Raw genomic sequence first — 22835 nt, forward strand, 5'->3', positions numbered from 1 at the left:
CCGCTGCATTTGAAGTGCTCGGTACCACACGCGGCCAGCGGCTACCCTGTGGGTCCGCACGACAGGCCATTCCCCCCTTGCTGCTCGCTCGCCCTGTCGTGTGGGGCTGCTGCGCGGTCACCCCCAGCAGGGGGCGCTGCAGAGGGAGCCGGTTCTGCAGAATCTGGCCCCTCCCTCGGTGAACGGGGGGTGGGGGGCGTCATTTCTGAACACGGGCAGAGGTCGAGGTGCAATGTGAAACACACCTTTATAGAACCATACCATGGAGCCGCTTCCTCTGCCCACGAGGGGTGGCATGGCCCCGTCCCCTCGACCGCTCCTGTGCGTGGGACACCCCCGAGTTTCCTGAGCCCCACGGGTGTCAGGCCCCGAGTGGAAAGGGCCCATGGCCTGCCCATGCCTTCTGGGAAAAGCCAAGGGGAAAAAAAGACCTGTCGGACAAGGGAAGGGGGCTCCTAGTTCGGTTCTCGGTGCGCTCAGCTCAATCCCACGGGACAGGCTGGGAGTCACTGCAGATGGTGCCTCGCCACCATCTTTTTCGGTCTCTTAGCGGAACATCCCCTTTCCAAACTGTTACTACGTGTTCACCTCTCACCGCAGTCCGTCACTGCTCGCCCCATTACGGGGAGACTGACACACAGAGTGGTATTTGCATTCACGTTCGAAACTAAAGAGCAACACGGTTGTAACAGCAAAATAAGCAATGAAACCAGTTCTCTGGGAAATGCCATGCTAATGGAACCGTTTTTTTGCTCCATTAAAACTGATTTATTATATTACAGGGTAAGTTTTAGGGAAGGGAAGCAGAGCCTACATCTCTCTCTCTCTCTCTCTCTCTGAACTTGGGGAAGTGAATTAAGACACTCCTCAGCTCCCCCCAGTAATGGGGCCCCAGTGATGGATCACACCTGTCGCTGGTTCCGAACGTGATTTTCAGCAGTCCGTACGTGACGCATATTTTCTCGCTCATGGCGTATCGTCCTGTGCTGTGCTGCGTGGCATTTCTCTGCACACGTTTCCTTGTTCGTATTTATTCTCTCGTCTAGCGCGGGTTCTGTTAAAAGATCCTGACTCGTGAGCCCCCAAAACACTGGCAATCACGTTCACAACCGTGCCACGATTTCGCTTTCCAGAGGTGCTGGTTGTGCTCTCCAGAGACTAGGCTGTTCTTTCCACGTTGAAGTGGTTTAGGCCACACTGAGTACTCCCAGAGCAGAGCTAGGTGACCGCCCAAGCGTCCCAAGAAATGAAGTGGGAGGGATTTTTTTTTCTTGGTATTATTTTTTCCCTTCAAACAACCTGCCCCTGGCCCTATGCTGTGGCTTGGAATTACTGAAATTGGAGAAATGTGGAGGAACATTCTTAGGATTAGATGCCGCCCGAGCGCGCCCCCCAGAGGAGCTCCCCTTCCCAGCCGCCCAGCAGAGGTGGGCGCAGGTCTGGTGCCTGCGCATTCCCCGGGGGCAGGGGCGGCTCGTGTGCTTACTTTTCTCACGTGGTTCGGCATTTTCCTGACCGATGCTCTTCCCTGTCTCTCTTGTCACCTCTCCTGTCCTTTGTCGTGCGTTCACTCATGCCGGCTCTCTCGCACTCGGTGACGATGGTCTCTTGTGTTCCCCTGTGACCGTGACCTCCGGGTCTCTGTGCCCCCTTGTCTCCTGTGGTCTTGGTCGTCCCGTGCCCTCCAGGCTCGCGTTGGACGACGCCATTCGACACAAGCCGCTGAACATGTCATCCCGTTTTTCACCCAGGGTGGCAGGGGAGAATGACTTCCTCCAGACTGTCATAAACAAAGTCATTGCTGCCAAAGAAGTCAACCACAAGGGCCAGGGTACGTATTCCGTCGTTTTGTTTCTACACGTGTCCGTTTCCATGAACTTGGGATAGTGCTGTGTGGTGTGCATTTTAGTTTGATGATGGTGGGGATGGTGGTGGTGGTGGTGGTGATGATGATGAGGATGTGATGATGGAGGTGATGGTGGTGAGGATGAGGATGGTGATGATGGAGGTGATGGTGAGGATGAGGATGGTGATGATGGAGATGATGGTGGTGGTGAAGATGAGGATGGTGATGATGGAGGTGATGGTGAGGATGAGGATGGTGATGATGGAGGTGATGGTGGGGGTGAAGATGAGGATGGTGATGATGGAGGTGATGGTGGTGGTGGTGGTGGTTGTGAGGATGAAGATGAGGATGAGGACGAGGACAAGGATGGTGTCGATGGCAGTCTTGGATAACGTGTATGCTTGTGTGCCTGGCGTTCAGCGTTGGAGGGTTTTCTTGCTGGTCGCACTCGTGGGCCCCGCTGAGCGCCAGCCTTCTGGGTGTGAGGGCAAGGCCGGGCGGGACACCATGAAACGTTTGGAAATTGGAGGCGATGAGACAGGAGCAACAGATTTGCCGCCCCCCTAGGTCGTGCCCAGCGACCCCCGTTCCCCCCAGCCCGCTGGGACACCGCTGACCGACTCCCGGAGAGCACACAGGGACTGTCGCCGCCTGTTGTGTCACCCTGCTGTTAGCAAAACAGGAGACATTCTCCAAAACCCGCTCCTGCACGCGCTCCCCTCCGGGGTCCTGGCCGGTGGCGTGCTAATCACTGCCACGTGGTGTTTTCCGGGACCCCCCCTCCCGCTCCCCCGAGAAAGCAGCCTCTTGTCGTCTTTGTTCCCCTTCTGTGCTGTGACCGCGGGACTGCCCCCCACCCCCTCTAACGCCCATCATTTTTAATCCCTGGCTGACAAGTTCCCCAGCAGCTGACCTTCTGTTGGCAGAGGCAATGAATCAATCACCTCCTCTGGCTGGTGACAGTCGGCACTCGGGCGACCGGGAGTGGCCACAAAGCCACTGTTTACCGAGGCCCTGCCTCCGGCCCTAGGGGAAGTCACCTTCAGAGCCTCCTGTTGAGGCTGCTTTTAGCGCAGGCGGGGAAACCCGTGTCTCTGTGGATGAGCTGCAGACTCTGCCCTTGAACCCTGGAGCTTCGGTGAGCGGCCTGTGTCCTTGTGTAGCAGCCTACGCCAGTGTGCTGTTAGGAGACCCTTCCCCAGATTTATGTCCCACCGTGTGGAGGGGAGTTCGCATGGGGGCTGAGGACCCCGTCCTCTGCCACAGAGGGGCCCCGTGGCTCTCTTCCTGGTGTGAGCTGCCCCCGCCCTGGCAAACAGCAGCCAAACCAACACCCCCACCCAAGACGTGGATGAAACGGGACTGGTCAAGGTCAAGGCAGAGCCGTCTGCAGCTGGCCCCCAACTCGCCTTCTTGCAGCCCTCCCGGTGTGTGCTTCCACTGAGAACCGCGCTGAGGCCCGGCGCCAGCTGTTCCCTTGGGTCCCGGGCTCCTGCAGGGTCCTCAGAGGTTCAGTGGACTTGTATTATCCCAGTCAGACAGGAAAAGCAGGGCGTGGTGTCAGGCCAGCGGGACATTTCTCGGGAAGGGGACCCAGAGCCGGCCTCTGCCGGTCCCACTGGCACTGTGGCCAGAATTCCTGGACGCCAGAGGGCCTTGAGCTGATGCAGGGGGCACAGAGAACATGCTCTGTGTTCCATCGGGGGGTGTTGAGACCCACACTCCCAGGAGTTAGCTGCACCCTGGTGTCCCCAGCAGGGACCAGCGCCGTGTCCATGGTCATGGTCATTCCCCTTGCCCTTTTGTGAGGGTCCCTTCATCTCTTGGTTTGCTCTCCTGGAGGGCAGAGTCGGGGCGTAGGTGTCCAGCCACTCAGAGGTCCACCTGCTCACCTGCCCTGCAGGTCCGGGGCTGCCCCCAGCTTGTGGCACTTTGAGTGGACTGGAGAGAGGGGACCCCCCTCTGGGCCAGCAGGGAGACGCAGTCGGGCACCTGGCTTGGTGAGCGGAGTGTGGCCGGGGGGGGGGTCCCCACCTGTCATTCTTTGCTAGTTGCCTGGTAAGCCATATAAATGTCCGATCACTGGGGTGTACCCCTGAGACTAATGTAATACTGCATGCCAACTATAATTGAAAATAAAAAATGGTTTAGGAAATAAATAATAAAATACAAAGAAAAAACCAAGAAAGAAATAGAAGCCAAGCCTCCGGCGGGGATATAGTGAGTGATAACGAGCGTTCGCCCCGGGTCTGCGGTACTGGTGTGTGTGGGACGCACAGTGGGTGCTCACTGGACACTTCCGAATACATCAGAGGGAGTGAGGAGGCAGCAAGGGGAAGGGGCTTCCCTGGCCGGCAAGGAGTAGACGGTCGTCGGTGCCCGTGGGCCTTGTCAACCACAGCCAGGCGACCTTCGCAGACTGCAGAGACGTTTCTGTGCCAGCTGCTGGAGACGGGGCAGCCGGGGGGGCCAGGTGCGGCTCCTCTGTGGTTTCCCGTTGGTCCCCTGCCCCGTGCCAGCGCTGTGCTGTGGTGCATCATCACCCAGGCTCCGTGGAGGCGTGCGTCTGGAGGGGGACTACCTGGATGGACAGACGGACAGACAGTGTTGGTGAGGTCAGCTGCCTTTATATTCCGGTGGGCACTTCAGGGCCCACCTAGCCGAGTGACCAGGGAGCCAGCAGGCCAGGCCCCGGAGACTCAGCGACAGAGCCCCTGATGTGGCCGCTGCCAGCGACAGCCTGCCCTCCTACCTGGGCACGGGGGCTGTCTGTGAAAAGGGCTGACGGAGTTGGGCAGCTGCTCCATCTCCTGCCTTTGGTCTTGTCGAGTGCCCGCTGCGTCCTTCCCTGTTCTTGTGACGTCCCATCGCTTCGCTGCTCTGGAGTGTTTTCTGCAAAAGGCGCCTCCCCGTCAGCCTTCCGGGGACGGAGCGTAGGTGCTGCAGCGTCCTCTCCTCTCGCTGAGCGGACGTGGAAGTCTGTCTCGTGCAGGGTGGGGGACAGCCGGGCGCTGGCCGGAGCACTTGTGCCCCCTGCACTGCAACGCTGCGACTGGGGACTAGCGGTGGCTGTCCCTGCCCCATGGGGCCGGCCCAGGGGTGGCCTGAGACCCAGTGCACCATGGCTCCCTGCCTTCTGGGACCTGGGATGCCGCTTAGTGGTTTGAGTCTCGGGTGGGTTAGTGAGGCCGTGGGGCTGCCTCCCAATCCCAAGTTCTCCACCGTCCTCCTCCTCCTCCTTGGGAGAGGGAGAAGCCATAGCCTTTCAACCGATGCCCAGCAGGACGCCACCTTCTGGCCGACCCTGGATGCGCATCAGCTCGAAAGCGCACCACGTTGGGCCCCGGGTGGCCGTGGTGCACAGTAGTTAGCACGCTCACTGGTCTGGGAAGCGCCTCCCGAGCAAGATTTGTGTCCCCGCTGATCAGCTCATCAGGCTGGTGGTTCTCCCGGGCCGGCCACCCTTTCCTGGTACTGCCTTCCTCTCTTTCTCCTACACCGGGGCCCCCAACCTCCGGGCCTGTTAGGAACCGGGGGCTGCCCAGCGGGAGGTGAGCTCGAATATAGGGCACCTGGGTCATCCCGAAACCATCCCCCCACTCCAGCCCCTGGAAAAACTGTCTTCCACGAACCTGGCCCCTGGTGCCAGGAAGGTCGGGGACGCTGTCACACGCTGTCATACACTGTCTACTGATCAGGCACTGCAGTCGCTCATTTAGTCGCGAATTAGAAGTCGCTCATTCGCCGGGGCTGGCTCTGTGACGTCTTCTTTCAAAAGCGCACGAGATGCAGCATGACCCACACGCCCTTTGCTCCCCCAGGTCTGTGGGTGACCCTGAAGTTGCTCCCTGGAGATGTCCACCAGATCCGGAAGGAGTTCCCCCACTTGGTGGACAGGACCACCGCCGTGGCGCGGAAGACCGGCTTCCCGGAGATAATCATGCCTGGTAAGAGTGGCGTCCTTCCAAGTTTCCGCGTTTCTGCGCACGGTGTGGCTGTGGCCGGTGTTGGGGGGGGGGGGGTGTTGCCTGGCTGGCCCCGGAGCGCCATGCGGACAGTGACCGTGGTGGCCCTGGTGAGCAGGGGGCACTCATGGGTCAGCTCACGGGACCAAGGACGGGACGGAGCAGGCCTCTGAGTGCGGCCAGAGCCTGGGCCCCTCCCTCTGCAGCCCCCTCTGCTCGGCTGCCAGCCCCCTCTGCGCGATGACTTCCTCCTCTGGGCATGCGGCCTGGTGCCTCCAGCTTCTCCCCAGACCCCAGTGTGCCCTGAAACACAGGGCGTGCTTTCCATCAGTGTTCCCCGCCCTCACTGGACCGCGGGACAGCTGGGCAGAGGTGGGCTGAGTGGAGTACGGGGTCAGCTCCCAAGTGCAGGGGTCACGTGAGGGAGGCCTGGACACCCTGCAAGTCCGGACGGATACCTGGGTGAGGAACGGAGGAGGGGCCAGGGCGTGAGTGTGCGCCCCTGGCACCCGCCCGGTTCGTGCCTGTCCCCGTACCGGAATCGCTGGGGCCCGGTCGTGGCTTTTTCAGCCGATTAAACCAATAACGGAATTCCAGGTCAAGATTAAGCACTTCTATCTAATACTTTTCAGTTTCCAAATAACTTTCATATTAATAATCGGATTTGATCCTCGGGAGATCTTGGGAAGCATGTTAATATTTATCCTTTGTATCCGTGGGATACGTTTTGGTTCGCATGAACAGTCAGCGCTCACGTGAATAGTCTGGCGTTTCCGCTGAAGCACCTCCGAAGGCTGCAAACTGGGCGAACTAATTCCCATCAAGATCCCGCCGCAGCCCGGAGTGCCACGGCTGGGGGGCGGAGGAAAGGGGGCCAAACCGCCCCGTCATTCATGTCCACCCCATGGCCACCTTTCATAGGGCCCCGCCGCGTGCTTGCAGGGACGGAGGCCCATCCGGTGCGCACGTGTCACAGTCACGGCTTTGCTGATTTCAGGGTGGCTGGGGACAGGCTCCTCCTCCTCCCTCTGTTTTGGGATTGCCGGTGCGTCGCCGGGAGAGACGGTGGCAACTGGTTGGACGGCGTTCGGTGGCCCCGCCCTGCAGGAAGCGCAATGTGCGGCACGTTAGGGGGCGGGGTGTGCGGCACGTTAGGGGGCGGGGTGTGCGGCACGTTAGGGGGCGGGGTGTGCGGCACGTTAGGGGGCGGGGTGTGCGGCACTTTAGGGGGCGGGGTGCGTGGCACGTTAGGGGGCGGGGTGTGGGGCACGTTAGGGGGCGGGGTGTGGGGCACTTTAGGGGGCGGGGTGTGGGGCACGCTAGGGGGCGGGGTGTGGGGCACGTTAGGGGGCGGGGTGTGGCACGTCAGGGGGCGGGGTGTGGGGCACGTTAGGGGCCAGGACTTGCGGTGCGTTAGGGGCCGGGTGCATCGACTGTGTGCAGCGGTCAAGTCCGTGTGCAGCCTGTTCGTTTGGACGTCCCCGTGCACGCATGTTTGCGTGTGGATCTGGGATGCAAATGTGTAGGTCACGTCCTGTGACTTGGTGGCCGTAGGAGGGCCTCCTGTTCACAGGAGGGCCCGAGGAACTTCTAGTTCACGCCGGTCCTATTTCCCTTATGACTGAGGCTTGAAAAGCAAGTCTAAACCCATAACGTCATCTCACAATAGACTCGTGGGAAGTGGGGGTTCCTGGGGGGCGGGGCTTCTCCTGAGCGAGTCCCCTGTTTTCTGTGGCTTGGCTGTGGTCCGCAGGCCCTTGGGCAAGAGACGGCGCGGGGGGCTTCCGCTCGGAGCCCGGGCCTCGGCCCCTGTTGCCGCGTGCGTCCCGTGGCACTGCTGTGCCTCTCTGCGGCTCTGTGGGGGGCCTTCTGGCGGCCCGTGCTATAGGCCATTCTCCTCCCGCCCGACCCCCCGGACATCCCGGAGCCCCGAGGGCCCTGGCGGGGCAGCAGCGTGCCCTGAGCTGGACGGCGGTGAAGGCTGGGGTGAAGCGGATGGAGCAAGGCTCTCTGAGGCCGCCTGCGCCTCTGTCCAGCACCCGCCTCCCCCAATTGGCGCCCTGGAGCTGGGGAGGCATGTGCTGGGGGCCTGTGGTGAGCACCCGTCTGTGGGGCTTCTGGACAAAAAGTGGGGTCTCACTCGGGGCTGGCCCCACAGCGAGCATCTCTGGGCCAGCCGGAGAGGGGGACCGTGGAGACGGGGACCCTGGCGTTTCACCGCCTCCTGACATGTCTGTCCTTGGGCTGATGAGGCCTCCGTGAGGCTGCTGTCACTCTGCTGTCACTCCCCTGGGTTATGGCTTTTGTGCCTTCGTAGTGTTTCCAGGCCAAGGGGTCCCACAGACCTCCCCACCTTGTCCATGAGCCTGCTCAGCCGTGCGTGTCTATAAGTGGGTGGGAGGCTCGGTGGCTTGTTCCAGGCCGCCCGGCTCACTGGCGGCAGGTCCTGGACCCTCGGCCTCGCCCCCAGCCCTTGGCCCGTGCCCCGTCATTAACGCCTCTCCCTGTCGGGTCTGCGGTGTGGCTGCTCCCTTCCCAGCAGCCTCTGGGGCTGTGGCGGCGACCCACTAGGATTCTTATAATAATGACTTTTAAATGGAAGCTTAATTTACTAGCTGGGTACATCAAAGCCAGAGTAGAACAGGGAGAAAAAAAAAACCCAAATAAGAACACAAGGAGATATTTTTTCCTGAGGGATCTTTGTTCTCTGCCCAGAGTGGGCTGTTTGCTGCTCGGGAGAGAACTTCCTGGTGCGCCCGATGGCCAGCAGGCGGGTCAGCCTCGGGGGTGGCCAGACGGGCCTCAGAGCGGCCGCCCCGGGGCACCGACGCTTCCTGCACGTCACGCGGCCGCCGAAGCTTGCTGCGCTTCCCCAGTGGACTGTGGTCAGTGGGAAGAAACTCTCGGGCTCATTAGTTACATTTTTTTTTTGCACAATTTAAGTCCCCCCTCGCTTTAAAATGCACAGGTCTGTAGTGTATGTCCTGTCTACTTTAATTAAAAAAAAAAAAGACGCCCAGGTGTGGTTCCTGACAGCCCCGCCCGAAGGAGAGGAATTCCAGCAGAGGGTCTCCCCCTTGACCCACCCCTAGCCCCTTTGACGTCTTCCTCAGCTTTTTGTTCAGCTCCTGAGCAAGCTGTGCACGAGGCCAGCATTGCCCGTTACCCTGTGTCCCAGCGGATGGTACGATGTTCCTTGGCTGCTGAGATGCAGACGGCCACAGACGGCGGTCTCCCGAGGGCTAGGGGCATGGGTCGCCGTGAGCCACGGAGGCTGGGGAGGGGCTGAACCCTCAAGGACCCAGAGACCGTCTTTGGTCTGCGAGGGGCGTGGGCTGCCCAGGGCAGGAGCCACACAGATAATGAGGGCCTTGGGATGATGACGATGATGATGAGAATTGCTTTTGTCGGGCCTTTGTATGCCGAGAGTGTTGGGTGGAAAGTATGTCACAGCCCTCTGATACAGTGCTTACAGCACCCTGCTAGGAGAGGTAACGAGTTAGACAGGGTTGCGGAATTCACAGCGATGCAGTGGATAATGGACTGGCTTTAAAGGCGTAATTTTCCCCCAGGTGACGTTCGAAACGATATCTACGTGACGTTAGTTCAGGGAGATTTCGACAAAGGAAGCAAAACCACGGCAAAGAATGTGGAGGTCACGGTGTCCGTGTTCGACGAGGACGGCAAGCGCCTGGAGGTACTTCTCGTCGCGAGGTCGAATCCGTGGCGTCTAACTGTTCCCTTCCAAGCGTCCGCCTCCGCTCCACCAGAGACCCTGAAGGACCCTCTGCCGACCCCAGGGCAGAGCCTCCGTTCCTTCTCCCTTTCCTCCTGCTCCTTAGGGGCTGGTTTGTTGGCACCGGGGCCTGGCCGCCGGCCTGTCCTGGAAGTCCAGGTGCTCTCGTTGGCTCCACGTGAGACCAGAGCGACCTGGGGCCCAGGAAACGCATCAGTTCCTTTGGGCTCAGAGCGCTGGCTGGAGGCGGAGCTGGGGTCTGAGCTTGCACACGGCCCTGGCACTCTCCTCCTGGGTGGTGGAGGTGACCAGGACCTGCCCCTGAGTGGTCACTGCAGCTGGCAGGACTCTGTGTCCTGAGATGTGCTCAGAGGCCACACCAAGGCAGGTAGCCCTGCCCCTGCCGAGCGACCTCTGTGGCCCGAGTGACCTCTGTGGCCCATGGTGGAGGGCGGTCCCTGTGTGTGCACCTGAGCTTCGGGTCTCCTTTCTCTTTGGGCTGCTCTGGGCGCTGTCCCACTGGCCAGTGCTGGCCTTTGCCACTTGGGTTCACCCCCTGCTGCTCCCACAGGGGTCGATGGTCATGGTTCGCAGCTGGGGACGCACGGGAGGGAGTGTTACCACCTCCTAACTTTGGTCTGCAGCCGTTTATTCGGGACCTACTGAGTCAATCGGGCGACTTCCCGCACACCCTCAGGATGTCACCACAAGCCAGGGAGGGGAGGGTGGGGCTCGCCCCATCCCCAAGCAGCACAGTCCTCAGGATCCGGAATGTCTGGGAGCAAGGCTGGACGCTGGCTGTGGCTGCAGGCGCCAGGCAGCTGCGTCCCGTTGGAGATGGGGTTACCTGCGTCCCCGGAGCGCTCTCCCCGCCCTCTAGCTCACCCAGCGGGGGTGGGAGGTGCGGGCTGCCCGCCGTGCCACGCTCTTGAGCTCTGATGCGGACCCTTCGTGCCCTCTTTTCAAGCACGTGATCTTCCCCGGCGCTGGCGACGAGGCGATCTCGGAGTACAAGTCCGTGATTTACTACCAAGTGAAACAGCCACGCTGGTTTGAGACCGTGAAGGTACCATCGACATGGTCGTTGTGTCCCTCGGGGGGGGGGGGGGGGATGATGAAATGCTCATCTGCAGCCCAGGGACGTCCCCCCCGCCCCACCAGCCGCCGGGCACCGAGCAGCGGGACAGCTCTCCACAGAGTCCCTCGGGGTTGCTAAGGAACCGCACTGGCATTTCTTGGAACACATTTACCCTCGTTTCCTTTTGAACGTAAAGATAGGACTTTCATGGAGACAGACGGCAGAGTCCTCTAAGACGGGATTGTTTTTCTCTTCCTGGGTTTGCTTTGTGTGTGAGACGCCGTCTTCACACCGAGTGGAGACACACAGAGATGCCTGTGTGCAGAGGGTCTCGTGGGGAGACGGCCCTGTCCCCTGTCCCCTGTCCCCGCCGCGGACCCAGCATCTCCCGGTGCCCCAGGCTGACCTCACAGGCCTGGATGGCCGCACGGCAGGCCAGCTGCTGGCTGTGGGTGCAATGCGAAATGTCACAACAAGAAAGCTCCCGTCCAGCCACGGGGGGCAGGTCCCGCAGCCCAGAGGGGTGCAGACACCATGGGAGGGGCGAACAGCGAAAATGGCAGCTCTTAGAAATGGAGTCTTAACAGTGCGGCTCAGCACTCACCAAACCGTGAGCCGTGCCCTGGAGTTGGCTCGGCGCCCTTCGCCGTGTTGCCATGTGTAGCATCCCGCAAGGCACTTGGGTGCTTTTTGAGGAAACGATGCAGTGGGACGGGGGGCTCCGGGGGATCCACGCTGTCCAGGCGCGGTGGCCACGGTGTAACTACACTTCCTGTTCCGTCCCGCCAGGTGGCCATCCCCATCGAGGACGCCAACCGCAGCCACCTCCGGTTCACCTTCCGCCACCGATCCTCGCAGGACTGTGAGTAATCGGTGCATCGTCCCGTGCGTCAGCGGAAAACCCGGGGGAGACCCCGTGGGCTGCGCTTGTTCTAGATTGTCCTGCGACCGTTCTAGGGAGTTCCGGAGCCCGGGCGCCCTAGCGCCACGAGGCCCGGACACCTCCGCTCACGTCCCGCCTTAGCCTGTTCCCGGGGCACGTTCTCGGTGCCTTCGTGCAGCCCATCACCGGATATCTTAATTTCCTGAATTTTTCTTGAATTTGCAACTTCCTAGTCTTTCGATTTCCTCTCTTCGGTTTTGACTTGCACACCATTTCGTCCCTGAGAAAAGTCGCTGAGGTCGGTGTGTAAGGAGCAAGGCGAGAAGGGCAGCCTGGGAGGCTGTGGTAAGGGCAGAGGCGGGGGCCCCAGGGACAGGTGTGTCCTCAGCCAGGGCGCAGTCGGGGGCTGGAGGTGCCATGCACCAGTGGAAGAGTGAGTGGGGGTAGGAGTTGGCCACAGCATGGCTGGGTGGGCTTCAGGGCAGCGGGGGTAGGGGGCGCTGGAGGGCACACCCGGGTTCCAGAATCCACGGAGGACTGGTCTCCGAATCTGAGTACGCTCCTGCTTATAACAAGCTCATTCTCTCTAATTAATAAATCACAGCAGGGCAGAGGGGTATCTTCTGTAGCATTTTAATTTTCAAAATCCTTGTTTTCCTTGTCAGTTTTAAGTGCTCATTATAGACAAGATGCTGTCACCCGACACACCATGCCACATCTGTATAATTAATGAAGTCTCCCGGCCCCAGCTTGTGGGGGCCCGGAGACGTGGCAAGCATCCGAAGTGTGATGCCGCTGAAGTCGGGAGCTGTCAGCTGCTGGGATGACGGCCCCCCAGGCCTCTCCTGGGCCCATTGGCACACCCTCTGGGTCAGGGGTGGAAGAAACTGAGGCCACATCGCACACTGTCCCTCCTAGCAGATCTGAGCTGCTCCCCGCTAATGGGAGCAAGCGATGGGATTTCTTGGGCTGGGATCTGCAGAGCCCCCTGCACTCATGTGGAAAGTTAGTTGCTGATGTAACTATGTAACACTCGCCAGCAACGTGTTAGCGATTCCAGAGGCTCCACTTGGGTTTTGCAGGAATGCCAGCAGCCTGCCTGCCTGCCTGCCTGCCTGCCAGGAGCTGATACCCCCGGTTGCAGGAGGCCTGCTTGGGTGGCGCCGCCCTGCCTGCTCCGGCAGCCAGTGGCCTCCTGTGGCCCCTGGCACTTTGCAAATTTGTTACCTATGTCGCACTAGCTGCTAAGGAGCGTGCACCAAGTGCAGTCCATCCCCTTGCTGTGAAGACGTGCAAGGTCACTAAAAGCATACATCTTTGTTCTGTGCTCCTTGGAGTAGGATGGGGAAGCCCTCAGCACGGTCCAGGTCTTTTCACGGCTGCTTTCACAGAGACGTGCTTTATTTGTGTGTTCTTTTGTGTCGGCCTTAGAACGGCCCATTCTTTTCATCAGAACACGAAGATGTTTCATGCTTTCCAGTATCCTTTCACAAAGAGCTTTATTTGATCCCTGGAGTCCATATTCGTTACCGTTACCCTCTGTTTTCGGTTAGTCAATCATTTGTTCATTTACTTAGTTAGCATTTGTTGAGCACCTACTATGTGCCAGGTACTAATGGACCCTGGTTTTGGATCCTCAGAGGGGCCTTTCCCAACCACCCAGCGGGGTCGCCCCTCTTCCCACCTTCCCCCCTTCGACACAGCACCAAGTTCTGTTCTCTTTGGTCCCCGAAAGTTGTTGGGCAGCATGTCCCCAAGGAGAACAGGTCTGCCCTGAGCACGTATTCTAGGGTGAGCCCCCTTTCATGCCCTGGGAAGGGGGCAGAGCGAAAACCCACGCTGTGCCTGCCACTCAGAGTCCAGCGGGGGGAACTGACCGTGAACGGAAACAACACACACGCACACACACACACACACACACACGGGCATCTGGGGGCGGGCCGGAGACAAGGACGGGCTGCGGTCCGCGTCAGCTGAGGCAGGTGCTGCCGTGTGTGCGGGGCGGACACGTATTTTCCCCGGTCCTGGCGGCCGGAAGTCTGCAGTCCGGGTGCCTCGCGGCCAGGTTTGGGTGAGGACCCCCTTCCAGGGTGCGGACGGCCGCTGCTCACTGAGAACTCATGCGGAGGCAGAGGGCACTGGTGTCGCCTCCTCTGAGAAGGTCCCTGGTGCTGAGGGGTCAGAGGCCACCCTTGCGACCTCAGCGAACTTGAAGCACCTTCTCACTGGCTTACCCGCCGCAGTGTCGCATGCGGGTGAGGGCTCCCACATGACCGTCTGGGGGACACGATCGGTCCGTGACAACTAGGAGGGAGGACGAGTCAGGCGAGGGGAAAGAGAGCAGCCACGTCACTCATCGCCTCCGGCTGGTCCCCACGGGGCGGCTGGGGCCTCGGCAGGAACTTGGACGAAAGGAGGGCGGAGTCTCGCGGGCAGACACCTGGCGGGAGAACTTCCTTGCCAGAGAGAAAGGGCCCTAGTCACCCGGCATCCGCATCAGTGCACCCGTGCACGGGGTGAGGGAGGGACCCGCCTCTTTAGCCTTCCACACCAACGGCCAGTTTTCTCGGTGAACGAGCGGTCTGCCCCTCTGGCGGTCCTTGACCGTGGCCCGAGCTCCCAGACCCCGTCCGTTCCCCGTGGTGTGTGTGTCCCTGGGTCACGAACACACGGTCTCCGTTAGCATCGCTTTACAGTTACTCTTGGCTTCCGGCATTGCAGGGTTTCCTGTAAAGTCACCCGGTCCCTTTGGTCCTTGGCTCTCGAATCTGTTTTTGGGCCCGCGAGTAAGCTCTCTGCAGAGGCTCTGACGGGCTCGCTTTGAACTTGGAGGCTGATTTGAGTGCAGCCGACCCCACTGTGCAAAGAGCCTTCCTCCTGCTGGTGAACCTGGTCTGTTTCTCCCTCTACTTGCATTTCCTTTCCATCTGTCGATACGGTTTTGTCAGTTTTTTTTTGTGACGGTGGCCCCCGCAGCGCCTCCTGACGCGGCGTTGCCCCGACAGCGGCTGAGGGTGGCTCCTGGTTTCTGTTGCAGCCAAAGATAAGTCGGAGAAGATATTCGCGCTGGCGTTCGTGAAGCTGATGAGATACGACGGGACCACCCTGAGGGACGGGGAGCACGACCTCATCGTCTACAAGGTGGGGAGGCTGCGCTGCGGGCGCCGCGTGGGGCAGGGTCCTCTCTCCCCGGCTCCCCGGCCCGAGCTGACGTCCCCACCTTGGGGAGAAAGCCGCCGTCCGGCGCCCTTGCACTGTGCAAACGCGCCTGTCCCACCACCCGCCGTTCCGCCGCTCCGAAAGTGAGAAGACGCCGTGCAATAGTAACACACTAGGTGTTGTGCAACACCACGCTCTGCTAACACGCATTAATCCCCAGGAAGCAGAGACCTGGTTAGAATAAACAGCTTACCTGACAAAGAGCACGTGGCGGGACGGCTAAAAGGATGAAGGGGAGCAAGGGATAGAAGACGGGTGGGTCGCTGACCGAGGCCTCGTTCCCTCACAGGCCGAGGCAAAGAAGCTGGAGGACGCGGCCACCTACCTGAGCCTGCCGTCCACCAAGGCCGAGCTGGAGGAGAAGGGCCACTCGGCCACGGGCCGGAGCATGCAGAGCCTAGGCAGCTGCACCATCAGCAAGGACTCCTTCCAGATCTCCACGCTCGTCTGCTCCACGAAGCTCACCCAGAACGGTGAGCTGGGGGCCGGGGCATGTCCCTCCGGGGGTTGTTCCCCGAGCTCCACCCTCCTGCTTCCAGCCGAGCAGGGAGGCTCCCGCAGGTGCGGGCACTCGGCCAGCCTGTCACCCCGGCTTTCCTCTGTAGTGGTGGTCCCTGTGGGCGTCGGTGGCCTGGGAAAGGGGGAGACACCATGGGCCGGGAAGCCCACAGCCCCACTGTGATCTGAGATTAGCCTGGAAGGGAGGTGAAGTCCACAAGGTCTGGAGTCAGCCTGCGGGCCTGGGGTTGAGATCGAGGCCCCGGCAGTGACCTTGAACTTGTTCCCGTGAACCTCGTTGACCTCGCCTGTGCCCTTGGTTAGTCACTGGGAAAATGACCAGTTTTCTTTATTTTTAATAGTTGGTTCTGATGCCAGGTCTAGTCCCCCAGCAGGGGGATAAGGTGCCCCTTGCTGACGGGCGCATGAGAGCGCAGCCTCGGCCCAGCCCCAGGCAGTGCCTGGGCCCCCCGCACCCCTGTGCTGGGCGGGCCTGGCCGCTCCCCATCGTTCCTCCGCTTTGGGGCTCCCCGGTGGTGTGGCTGACCGGCCAGGACCCTTCTTACTCAGCGCACACCGCCTGCACGAGGCCGAGGCCCCTGGCACGAGTCCCCCACCGAGACACTGCGTACCCCCAGATGCGGCAGCAGGACAGCCGTGGCAGGGCGCTCTGTGCGGTCTTGAAAGTCAGCTTGGAAGTCCGAATCTTCCCTCTCAGCTCCCGATCCAGGTTTTGATTAGCAGCGTCTGCTGCTGTCATGAACTGTGTCCCTGGGGCTGTCCGTAAATCCTGGCAGAGGGGTCAGATTTGCCCAAGGGACAGTCACCATGTGGACATTAACAGGACAAAAGTAACGCCGTCGTCTGGAAGCCGCCGCGTGTGGCTGTGGGAGGTGGGCCGGGTGTTGGGGCGCACGCCCTCTCCAGACAGTCCCCGTCCCTGTCCGTGTCCCGTGGAACTAGTCTGTCCCGGCTGTGCCTCCTCACCCCTCACCCTGCGCCTGAGCCGTGCGGGGTAGGGGCCACATGGAGGTCACCGGGGTGCACCTCTCTCATGTTACCCCGGAACCTGGAGCCCACCTGGAACACTGTGGGTTGTCCTGGCTCACGGGCGTGCGGTCACCTCCCCGAGCCCGGGACAGCCCACCCCGGCTGCCCGGGGGTGTGTGTGCCGTGGGGCCGAGACTGTGCAGGCAGCTTCCGGTTTGGTGCCGGCAAGCACACAGCCCTCGAGGTGAGGGCTGGTTGGCACTGGGTTGTGGAAAGGACGTCCCCAGGTCGAAAGTCACTTACTCTCTGGACTCGGTCTGACCATCCACGGGCCTGACAGCTGCCCCCAGGACCTCACTTAACTCGGGGCCTCGGCGCCTGCCCGGGGAGGCACCTGCCCGGTGAGGCGCCGCCCTCCGTGTGGCCCCGCGGCTCCACCGCAGGCGCTGACCGTGGAGCTCTGGGCCTGCCTCACTGTGGAGGAGCCACCGCTTATCCATGTGGGCCATGTTCTTAATTTCCCTAATTTGTATTTATTGAGTTGAGAGAGAGAGGGAAGGGGAGAGGAAGAGGGAGAGAGGGACAGAGAGAGAAACCTCCATCTGCCATTCCACTTATTTATGCACTTGTTGGTCGGTTCTCGTCTGTGCCCTGATGGGGCATCGAACCCACAACGTTGGCGTATCAGGACAGCACTCCAACCAGCTGAGCTGCCCAGCCGGGCCTAGTGAGCCGTGTTCTAGATGCATGTTTGGAAGCTGTTATTTGGAACTTGAGTGTATCTTCTCCATCAAACAATGTTCTGAATAGCAATGAAGTTGGGAGACCCACCACAGAGGCCTTCCGAACCCACGTATTCCTGCAGAAGAAGACCGTGAACTGGGAAATTCCCGAGGCGTGAAAGCCACAGAAATCTCCCCGGGGGATAGTCCTTTCACCCGGGGGCCCCTCGAATCTCAGCAGGCCCAGGGTCGGTCCCTTCTGGGGACTCCTTCCAGGCGAGGCCCCCAGTCTCCCAGCAACCGTTGCTGGGCAACAAGGAGATTCTGATGTGCTGCTGCTCACTATGAGTTGGGGGGATGCCTTTTGGCTCTAATGTCACCCTGGCCCACGATTCCTCCCGTGGGGATGGCGGCCTGTCGGGTGTGCGAGACGGGGCCTCCCCAGCCGGCGTTGACCATGGGTGCCCAGGTTCTCCCTCGGGAGTCAGCTCTCCGCGCTGCCTTCTGCCACGCCCTGCCCTGCCCAGGTGTGCCCTTGCACCATGTCCCCGGTGCTGCGCGCTTGCGGGGGTGGGACCCGAGTCGTTAATTGTCGTTAAAGACACTGGTGACTCTCGTGAAGGGAGGTCCCCAAGAACCCGGGGACCTGGAGTGTGTGGGTGGGACATAGCTTTTCTCACCACGCCCCCGTCGATTCGAAGCGGAAGCACGTTAACTTCCACCGTGCGTGGCTAACATTTTCAACGGCCGGTCGTCTCTCGGATGGGCGCTTGCCGTTAGCCTTTATGCTGAGTGCTCTCCGCACGTCCTGCCGTTTAGTTCTCGCACCCGCCCCGTGCACGAGTGTACACCGCGTCCATTGTTCAGAGAGGAAAACCGAGGTGACGTGACTTGCCCTCGGCCCTAGGCCTGTGCTGTGCATACCCACGACTGTGTGGGGTGCTGGGCCCTTTGTGTCTCACCCTTTGCAGCCCGGTCGGCCCCACTCGGGGCGAGGCCCCAGGAGCAGACACGTACACGTGTTTCGGTGCTCCCCAAAGGTGCGCCCCTGGGTGCCTGTGCCCTTAGGTCCCCCTTGGCGTGCCGTGTCCCCTGAAATCCCGCCCTTGCCGAGGCTGCGTGTGCCCTTTCCGCGTGTCCCGGGGTTTTTCCGGGGGGGCGGCCTCTGCGGCCGGCGTGCGTTCCCGGTGAGCATCAGCAGTACATCGGACGCCCTTCCCTGGTTGTGCTTCTGCACGTGACGGGTCGTAAAGTAACTTCCAGTAAAACTGTGGGTCCCTTGATCTTCCCTGGAGCCCGTTGTGCTGGGGTCTGCCTCCCTGCCCTAATGCTCGTCTGGCTGCCCTAGAGTCCTTCCCTGGGCACCGCCTCACACGTGTAGTCTGTGAAGGCCAGGTGCATTCTGCCTGCGGCTTTCAGCTGGAAACGGACACAGCCGCAAGAAACAGCTGTGGGCAGCTGGGCCTGGGCGGGCTCAGCGAGCTCTGCACAGCCGTGGTCCCCGGGGGCCGGGGTCCCCGTCCCCCTGCAGCATCAGGACCTGAATTTGCGTCCGTTCTTTTAAATTGCTTTATGTAAGAAAATGCAATGACGGAGTCTCATCCTGAAACTTGGGGAGAAGCCAGGACAGCACCTGTGGGTGCATGGGTCGCCTCTCCCGGCACCTCCTGCAGATGGGCCGGGCCAGCCACATTTCTCAGGCTCCTGAATGACCCTCGCGGGCTGTTACATGGGAACAACTTCACGGTGAACGGAGGTGGAAACAGTGAATTCGGCCCCACTGGGTGCTGGGCGGGGCGTTCCAAGTGGTGGGACACGAGGCTGGTGAAGATTTCCAAAGAGGGTGGGTTTTCTGTTGAGAAGCTCACAGAGCGGCTGTGTGGGCGGCATGCACACAGGGGACGAGGCCCCGCGGCCAGGGACTGACCTGCCCTTGTCTTTCAGTGGACCTGCTGGGGCTCCTGAAGTGGCGGTCCAACACCAACCTGCTGCAGCAGAACCTCCGGCAGCTGATGAAGGTGGACGGCGGGGAGGTGGTCAAGGTGACTCGGGGCCCGGGCCTGGTTCGGTTTGTTTTCCTCCTGGGGTGGGGGGTGGGGGGTGGGGGGTTTTACCTGCAGCCGCCGCCTCCCGAGGGGGCATGCGATTCTGGTTCTGACCCCTCAGCAGACAGTTCCTTTGGGGTCAGCGTGAACCTTGGAGTGGACGGGACCCTCCTGGGACCCCACTGTGGGGTGGGGCCGCTTCACGGGGGAGGCAGGCCTTGGGTAGGGCTCCTCCTCCCACGGGACCTCCCTGTGGGGCAGATGGAAGGTGCTGGGCCTCCTTCAGCCTGGCTCTCCCTGCCGCGGAAGGGGACGACTGGGCCTCTGCAGATGGCCACCGTGGGGGTTCCCAGGGAATCGGAGGGCCCACGGGGGAGCGCTCGGGTCATTACCTGACCATGATGATTACTCACTCCCCTGGAGCCCCGGTGGCTGACCTGGGGACCGGGGCGTGGGAGGCTGGTCCGGGCTATTTCCCTGCCCGTGCCCTGGCACGGGTCTCTTCGCCTCCCGCAGAGCAGGCCCTGGAGGGGACGTGAGGGGTCCCCTCAAATCCCGGTAGGACCGGACGGTCAGGCGAGGCTGGTCTCGTGCTTGGTTTGGGATCGCCGCTGGTTCTGAGATTTCCTCCCGTGTCAGGGTCAGGGTCAGGGTCATGCTGTCTCTCTTTCGCCCAGATGGCTTGCACACAAGAAAACACACGTGTGTTTTCAGCATGCGCCCCCTCCCCCCCCCGGCCGGTGAGTGACAAGCCGGCCCCCCACCCGGGCATCCTGGGAGCGAGATCCCTGCAGCCTGTCTCGGCCCCGGGGCTCCCCCTCCTCTAGAGATGCCTGCAGGAGGAGACGGGCTTATCTCCGTAGACGTTAATTACGTGAGGTGGCTTTAATTAAATGGCAGCATGGTCTGTGTCAGTATGAACGACTCTGGTTGCACCGCTTCCCTAATGATTTCACTGTACGGCCGTCGGAGTGCCCCCCACCCCCCACTGTGAATGGTCTCTTCAGGTCCGTGTCTGCCGCCCCCGTGGGACCCCGTTACTGGCATTTTCAATGTCCCCGGGTCCCGCCGAGGACAAGGCCGCCACTCCTGGCTGTCGTGCTCTGTGCTGTGATCCTGCCACTTGTCTGGGGGGACCAGCTGGGTGGGCTCTGGGGGGACCGTGACGCACCAGGGCTTGGCACCTGGGCAGTCTGTTGGCAGGGACGTCGGGCTGCTCGCAGACGGCAGAGGTTGGGTCTTGCGAAGACCTTACAATCTGAACAGGGTGGGAGGCGGTTCAGAAGTCCCCGCGGTCGAGCCGGTTGTCACCGGACCGAGGAGAACCAGGAAAGGGCTCGCAGGTCCCGCGGGAGGGGCCTCCCCTGCCGCCAGCCCCGCTGCGCTGGGGGACTCGGTGCAGACCCCCGGAGTTGGCGGTGACACGGGCAACGCCGGGCCACGGCGGGCGTGAGGCCAGTGCCGGGGCTCACGCCGCGCCCTGGCCCGTGTCTCTGCAGTTCCTCCAGGACACCCTGGACGCCCTGTTCAACATCATGATGGAGAACTCCGAGAGCGAGACGTTCGACACGCTGGTGTTTGACGCGCTGGTAAGAGCCGTCCCCCTCACTGTCCCTCCAGCCAGACATTCCGATGCCCTTCCGCATGGATACCTTAGAGGCTGGGCGAGGGGACCCGTCATGGCCGCTCTGCCAGTACTGCCCTGTGCACCCAGTCGAAGCAGATACACAGGGAGCCGGGAGGTCTCTCCCAGCGACACCCTAGCTAGGCCGGCGCGCGCGGTGTCTAGGGCAAGAAGGGGCAAGCCGGCCGACCAGCGGCGGTCCCGAGCCCTTGCGGGTCATTGGGTCACGTGTGGGAACGATGCCGCCGGAGCTCCCGAGGGCGCCCGCGCTGCCCGGCTAACGCGAGCGCCGGTTGCTGTCGCAGGTGTTCATCATCGGGCTCATCGCTGACAGGAAGTTCCAGCACTTCAACCCGGTTTTGGAAACCTACATTAAGAAACACTTCAGTGCCACCTTAGCCTACACGTAAGTTCTCTGGGTCGTTTTCCAACCACAGTTTTTCTTTTTGTGTGTTTGTTATTAAGAGTTTCTTTTTTATATGCTTTTGTCCACGATCATACAGTCCCCTCCTCAAAACGTTGAATATACTGGGATAATTTTTATTATTGCTTCCATCTTAACAGAACTGAAAAATCTTGTCCATGGAGGTATGTTGTCAATTATCCTAACATTCTGGAATGAATTCTTTCTGTCCTCCACGTCTCCTGTCTGTCTGTGAGATTTCCAGTTCACGCTGGACAGAATGGAGAGATGGGTGCACCATGCCCGCCCCCCTGCAGCTTCCCCGCGTGCACCTGGGGAACGAATAAATACATGCGTGTGTTCCTGTTTAGAAATCACGGGTGGTTTCGTGTCCATAAAGTTCAGGATGCTACTCCTTAGTGTATCATTTTGTCTGTTAGAGAATGCCTTCCCTTTTGTCCTAAAAGCTCCCGCCGTGACTGACTTGGATTCTTGCAGCCCACCCAGCTGCCCCGGACGTTGTGGGCACCCCGTGAGTCTTGTCCACACCGCAGGGCGCGTGCCGCGTCTGGGCCACACAGCCTGCTCCCCCAGTGTCCAGTGGCACAGTCTGGGGCCCCACCGCCTGAGCCTAGACTGCAGCTCTGCCCCTTGCAGGTCTGTGGTGCTCAGCTCTCCGGCTTCAGCCTTTGTCGTTGGTAAAACCGGCAGGACGATGACAGGTGTGCTGAGCATCTGAATGAGTTGTTCCGTGTCAGCTGTTCGCAGTGCTTCCTGGCTCGTGGAAAGCACTAGGCAGGTGTGAGGGTTCATTGTTATTAGAGTTGCTGGGATGAGGCACCTTCTGTCTCTCACCGTGGGGTTCACAGACATTTATTCAAACTTTTAGCCGTGCGCGTTACGGTGAGAAGAGAGATTTAAGTCATTTCTCTCTTAAATGCATTTTTTTAAAGATTTTATTTATTTATTTTTAGCGAGGGAAGGGAGAGAGAAAGAGAGAGAGAGAGAGAAACATCAATGTGCGGTTGCTGGGGACTGTGGCCTGCAACCTAGGCATGTGCCCTGACTGGGAATCGAACCTGCAACGCTTTGGTTCATAGCCCGAGCTCAATCCACTGAGCTACACCAGCCAGGGCTTAAATGCATTTTTAAAAATTGAAGTGTGGTAGACAAATGGCATTACTTTAGTTTCAGGTGTAGCACGTAGTGACTCGGCATAATCCCCGTAGGACCCTCTCCTGTGGAATCATGAGAGCGGAGTCTCTTCAGTGCTGTTATATTGGGTCCCAGCTCCCAGCCGGGCCTTGGCCACCTTAGGTCAAAGCCTGGGTGCAGCCGTGAGCTCGAGGTCAGAGGTCTGACCTGGTCAGTCCTGGCACTGGGTCCTTTCCTGTGCGCTGGAGGGGCCGTGAGGGGGCCGGGGGCCATGGTGTCCCCAGCGCACGGAGCTGGCTTTGGTGGCTCCGTGTGTTTACGTGCCAGTAGCTGCGCTGCAAACCTTTTGTTCCGTCAGCGGGGGTGCCCTGTTTGCCTGCACCTCGGATAGCTCCTCACAGACGTCGGGGAGAGGGGTCCGTGTCCCCGTCTTCCTCTGGCAGCCCGGACACAGCCCGGGCAGGGGGACTGAGGTCCCGGCAGCTGCCCTGGGATGTGCCAGCATCTCTGTATGTGTCATGTTCGCCATTTCACCGCTTTTTCACCGAACCGCGGCCCAGTGGCCCCTCTCGGAGGAGAGACGTAGTAATCCCTGAGACTCAGCACAGCGGGCCAGCAGCCGCGCCGCAGTCGGGGTCCCCAGTGAGAGCCGGGGCGGCCGGTGCCAGTTC

The 22835-nt window shown here is 60.7% G+C and overlaps 1 protein-coding gene across 3 annotated transcripts in view; it reads left to right on the forward strand.

Annotated features, from left to right (window-relative positions):
- Positions 1 to 22835, forward strand: part of DOCK1 (dedicator of cytokinesis 1) — a 341306-nt gene that overhangs the window by 58689 nt on the left and 259782 nt on the right. For 2 of the 3 annotated variants that reach the window (XM_028512883.2, XM_036027442.1), the window contains exons 12-21: positions 1689 to 1831; positions 5668 to 5793; positions 9384 to 9508; positions 10515 to 10613; positions 11415 to 11487; positions 14546 to 14649; positions 15017 to 15200; positions 18882 to 18979; positions 20482 to 20571; positions 20912 to 21012. In XM_028512883.2, coding sequence (XP_028368684.1) covers positions 1689 to 1831; positions 5668 to 5793; positions 9384 to 9508; positions 10515 to 10613; positions 11415 to 11487; positions 14546 to 14649; positions 15017 to 15200; positions 18882 to 18979; positions 20482 to 20571; positions 20912 to 21012 — 1143 coding nt within the window. The remainder of the gene's footprint in view (positions 1 to 1688; positions 1832 to 5667; positions 5794 to 9383; positions 9509 to 10514; positions 10614 to 11414; positions 11488 to 14545; positions 14650 to 15016; positions 15201 to 18881; positions 18980 to 20481; positions 20572 to 20911; positions 21013 to 22835) is intronic. The other variant, XM_036027443.1, reaches the window with a different exon arrangement.

The sequence above is a fragment of the Phyllostomus discolor genome, chromosome 5 (genome assembly GCF_004126475.2).
Source record: "Phyllostomus discolor isolate MPI-MPIP mPhyDis1 chromosome 5, mPhyDis1.pri.v3, whole genome shotgun sequence".
Lineage (NCBI taxonomy): Eukaryota > Metazoa > Chordata > Mammalia > Chiroptera > Phyllostomidae > Phyllostomus > Phyllostomus discolor.